Source organism: Dendronephthya gigantea, unplaced genomic scaffold (assembly GCF_004324835.1).
Source record: "Dendronephthya gigantea isolate DGI-Jeju-01 unplaced genomic scaffold, DenGig_1.0 000066F, whole genome shotgun sequence".
Taxonomy (NCBI): Eukaryota; Metazoa; Cnidaria; class Anthozoa; order Malacalcyonacea; family Nephtheidae; genus Dendronephthya; species Dendronephthya gigantea.
Genome location: NW_021163076.1, coordinates 895,925 through 901,103, shown reverse-complemented (window position 1 = coordinate 901,103; position 5,179 = coordinate 895,925). Strand labels below are relative to the sequence as shown.

The 5,179-nt window shown below is 41.3% G+C and overlaps 1 protein-coding gene across 1 annotated transcript; it reads left to right on the top strand.

Annotated features, from left to right (window-relative positions):
* The first annotated feature begins 2,836 nt into the window (after positions 1 to 2,836).
* On the top strand, positions 2,837 to 4,447 carry LOC114530803. The gene is made up of 3 exons (XM_028552421.1): positions 2,837 to 2,984; positions 3,751 to 4,371; positions 4,440 to 4,447. The coding sequence occupies exons 1-3, from the start codon at positions 2,837 to 2,839 to the stop codon at positions 4,445 to 4,447; spliced, it is 777 nt and encodes a 258-aa protein (XP_028408222.1).
* Positions 4,448 to 5,179: the final 732 nt, after the last annotated feature.

The following is a 5,179-nucleotide window of genomic DNA, read 5'->3' as shown; positions in this document are numbered from 1 at the left end:
AAAACAACACAGTCAAACATGCATGGGTACAGTCTAAGATCAGGAAATGTAAACAAAATAGGTATAAGGAAGACCCGGACAGATAGATGTAAAAACATTTTAACATATAGATATAGATATTAATCCATAAATTAACTTAATTAGTATAGTTTTATTGTATAAATGTAATATAATGATTGTATTTTATTGATGTAAATTGGTATTAATTTAATTGTAAAATTACCAGGAGCGAAATAAACGAGATTTATTATTATTATTATTATTATATAAAAAGCATATCGAACCTGCTGTGCTGTTTGAAAATTCGTCAATGGATTCATCTTCATCTAGTCGCACTATTTCACTAGCCAAGTCATCTACAAGATATGTTGAGATTTGATATAAAAACAAGCACTATGCTCAGTTCGATTACATATTACAGATACAAAATAATGAAGTAGCATTCACGATCAACGTACTAGCAGTATTATCTGGTTCAGCCGGTGTAGCAGCCGGCCTTTTTCTAGCTCGTTCAGCCGGTGTTCGATATTTATATCCTTTGTTGGATGGAACTCTTTCACCAGAACTATGATAGGAATAAAAGAAATTAGATGCTTTTCGGGTATTCGGTTTCTTCGAAATGTTCGCTACTTTCTGTAATTCTTCAAGGCTAGTTTCCAAACTTTGAGTTTGTTTCGATGATCTACGACGCTTTACACTCGGCTTTACACTACCGCTAGCGGACGCCATTTTATAGAACACCAAGACGAAATCTGAGAAGATTTGAGAACGCTGAGCTATATAGCTAAAACTGAAGTTACATTTGTCCACCTTGGATTACCTGATATTGGCAATTTAGAGGCTTTTGACAACTACCTATTATAGGTAATCTAGGAGTGAGGATGTGTTGAAGTTTGAGCACTCTGGTGACTTCACCATACAATTCCAACAATGTGTAACCGTATGTCTTGTGTCCCAAGTGCAGGAGTCACCATTGCGCTCTGGTGATAGCCAGAAAAGCACATTGTTCTACACATGTTGTATATATATATTTATATATAAATATAATAACAAATATTATATATTATATTTAATAACAAATATATAATAACAAATATTGTTTTACCACTCGAAAATTAAAGTCCTTTTTCCGTGCCACTGTGAAATTTTAAAACTACTAAAAAACTTACAGTCAAGTTTAAATGACACAGACAATTAAAACAGTATTTGACATCACTGACAAAAAATAGGTACGCAATGCGTACATGTGATCATGTTGCTTTAAACTTTGCTCTTGTTTGGCATTCATTGTTGCAAGGAACAGATTACAGTTACGGTAAGTGGACGTGGACGAAGATGTATGCATAGAGGAACGAGGATTTCCGATATTTGTGTTGTGGTCTTCTCATCTTCGAGTTAACTAGGCGTTGATCCACGCGGTTGGCAACAAGCAACGTCAACATTTTTAAAGCCTTTTTCGTGATTGTAGCTGATTCAGATCTGTAAAAAGCAAAGACTTGTGTTAACAAAAAACGAAGACATGTAGCTTGCATTTAATACTAATCTATTATATACCTTTAAATTATTAGTGTTTGTTGTAGGTCCCCGCGCAGCGCCGCCAGTTCCGCGTGTAGCAGTTACGTTAGCACTTTATGTAAATATAGTTTAGTTGTTTGTAAATACGTCACAAGGACACATTGTTGATTCGGCACAAAGACACGTTGTAATGTAATATAGCACTATTAACGCTTGCATTGAATTTTGATACAACTTTTGAGTCAGATCGTAGAGGAAGCATGAACTCACGCTGTAAATAGAATCTTTAAATAAACGATAGAATACAGTCCCCTGAGTGGTTTTTTACGTGGACCAGTGTGCGCGGGATCGATTGGGGATTCTGCAAAACAGTGGTCCTTCGAACTGGATTTGTGAAAGGTGAACGAGGCTGCGGACAAAGAGCGAGTGATATTTGCGCTGCCGTCGTGTGTAAAAGATTTAGCGTGAAGTTGAACAACGAAAGGTATGGACGATCTGACGAGGAAAAGACGGGTGAGAGGAGCTCATCGAGCTTCGGCTAGTAAACTTGTAGCGAAGATAGTTGAAACGATTCCGAGAGCGATTGACGAGAAAGCAGAAAGGGATTTGACATGGCTGAGACAAAGCCAGGTCACGTTACGAGAGAAAGTCAAAGAGGTTAAAGGAACTCGATGAACAGATCATTGACATACTAAGCGCCTCGGGAGATGAAGACGCCGAAGCACAGCTCAATAAAGAGGTCGAAAGTTCAGACGAAGCGGTCGCAGAATTTGAAAGGACATTGATGAAAATCGACGACGCGCTGCGGGAATCCGGTGAACAAAGACTGCATTGTTGACGACGCCAAGACGAAGGAAACCTAGACCAGAGCCGTATATCGACAGCCAGTACGGGAAAGATCGTCAGAGCAAAGCTTCCGAAACTAAAGCTTAAGAACTTCAACGGTAAAGTATGTGAGTGGCCCGAGTTTTGGGACGGGTTTTCAAGCTCGATAGACAACAATGACGCATTGTCTGACGTTGACAAGTTTGCATATTTGCGCGGATATTTGGAAGGACCAGCGAAGTCTACAATTGCCGGATTAGCGTTAACAGGGACAAACTACAACTGTGCAGTGGAATTGCTTAAGAAACGGTTCGAAAAGAAAAGCATAGTTCAACGAGCACACGTGAATGAACTCATACAACTGCCGGCAGTTTACAAAGAAAGGGACACGCAGAGACTACGGAAGTTGTTTGACAGCTGCGAAACGAATAACCGCGCCTTGAGAGCCCTGGGGGTGAACGAGAACTCGTATTCCGCTATTGTTGTTCCGACGATCATGGAGAAGCTGCCCGAGCAGTTTCGCTTGACTATTACGAGAGGGCAGAACTTCCTGGAGTGGTCAATGGAGGAAATGCTACAAGCCTTTGAGAAAGAGCTCGAACTACGTGAAGCGCACGATGCGGTGGGATCGAGTCGGGTCGAGAGTACGAAAGAAACGATGGGAGTTCGGCGTCGGGTAGAAAATATGGTCAACAACATGGAACTGCATCCACGTTAATAGCGAGTGAAAGGAAGGGAAACTGTGCTTTCTGCCTGAAGATCCACAAACACGAGAACTGTGAGGGAGTAAAGGATCCGAAGACACGAAAGAGTTTGGCTCGCAAATACGGTAGATGTTTTGTTTGTTTGTCTAAGGGTCATAGAGCCAGTAGTTGTAAGGTCGAGAACAAATGTAGTGTTTGTGATGGGGCTCATCATGTTGCACTGTGCGAAATGAGTCCTAAGAGCGAGGGTAAGCATGACGAAATACCCAAGCCTAATGACGAATGTAAAAACGTACACCCAATAACACGAATGTGCATGTGACTACTCCTAATAGTAACTTGCATGCTGGAACTGGTAGCCTGGTTGCCTTGCAGACTGCACGTGGCGTTTTAAGGGGGGAAAGGGTGGTTAAGGTGCGGGTCCTCTTTGACGCGGGAAGTCATCGTTCCTTTGTTACTTCCAAAGCAGCTGGTCTCGCGAATCCCAGGGGTATAAGAAGGGAATTGTTAGGAATTAATACGTTCGGTCAAAAATGCGTAAAAGCCGAGCACAGGGAAGTGGTTGAATTAAAGCTTGAACCTCTTAACGGAAATAAGGTTATCACACTGGAAGCATTTGTAGTGCCGGAAATATGTAGCATAGGAAATAGCCATGTAGAGATAGCGCGGAGGGAGTATAAACATCTGGAAGGTATATGGTTTTCAGATGTTTCTAAGTCAGAAGATGAGTTAGAAGTAGATGTTCTGATAGGGGCAGACTACCTTTGGAGCTTTCAGACAGGGACAACCAAGAGAGGTAAATCAGGAGAACCTGTTGCTATAGAAACAGAATTAGGGTGGGTTTTATCAGGACCGCTGAGAGTACAAGACATTGAGAGAGCGGAGCCAGTCCAAGTGAATTTTGTAGCACAGAGATTGAGTAGTGAAGACAGTTTGGAGAGTAATGTGCAAAAATTATGGAGTTTTGAAGGGTTAGGCATTAGTGAGGAAGATAAGGTACATGAAGAGTTTTTAGATGAAATATCATTTACAGGAAGTAGATATTCAGTCAAACTGCCCTGGAAGGAGAGCCATAAGAAGTTGCCTGACAACTATGCAAATAGCTTAAGTAGAATGAAGGGTCAGCTGCGACGACTGAGGAAAGAGCCAGCATTGTTAGCAGAGTATGATTCTATCATCAGAGACCAGGTAGAGCGAGGGATAGTGGAGCCAGTATCTGCATTAGAGAAGGTTGAAAGGGTTCATTATTTACCACACCAGGCAGTTATTCGCAGGGAGGCAGTGACCACTAAACTCCGGATCGTCTATGACGCATCATCCAAGGAAGGTAAGTCTGGGACATCGCTTAACGACTGCCTACATGTTGGGCCTTCTCTCAATCCATTATTATAACAGCATATTAATACGGTTCAGAGAAAATAGGATTGCTTTAGTTGGTGACATAGAAAAGGCATTTTTGAATGTTGAAGTAGATAAGGCGGATAGAGATTGTTTGAGATTTTTGTGGGTCAATGATATAGAAAGTGATAAGTTGGAGATAGTTGTTTATAGGTTTTGTAGAGTAGTTTTTGGAGTGAATGCATCACCATTTCTACTGAATGCAACCTTAAGGCATCATTTAACAAAGTATAACGAAATAGATGCTGCATTTGTAAGAAAGTTGCAGGAAAGTTTTTACGTTGACGACCTGGTCAGTGGTGAGAGTACGGTAGAGAAGACCTTTGAACTTTATGATAAGGCTAAGACAAGAATGGCACAAGGGGGTTTTAGATTAAGGAAGTGGGTTGACCAACAGTGAGGTGTTAAGGAGTAAACTAGAGATTCACGAAAAAGATCAGGGTTCGTCAGAACAAAGCATCAATGATCAGGAAACATATGCTAGGTTATCTTTGGGAGCAGTAGGGGGTGAGTCAAAGGGCCATAAGGTTTTAGGGCAGGTGTGGGATAACCACAAGGACGAACTGAAATTTGAAATTTCCAAGGTGGGAGAAAAGGCAGAGACGTTATCGCCAACAAAGCGGAACCTCCTGAGCATTTTAGCCAGTTTGTTCGATCCTCTAGGGATAATAAGTCCATTGATAGTTAGTGCCAAGATCTTATTCCAGGAGGTTTGTAATAGTAAGACGGGTTGGGAC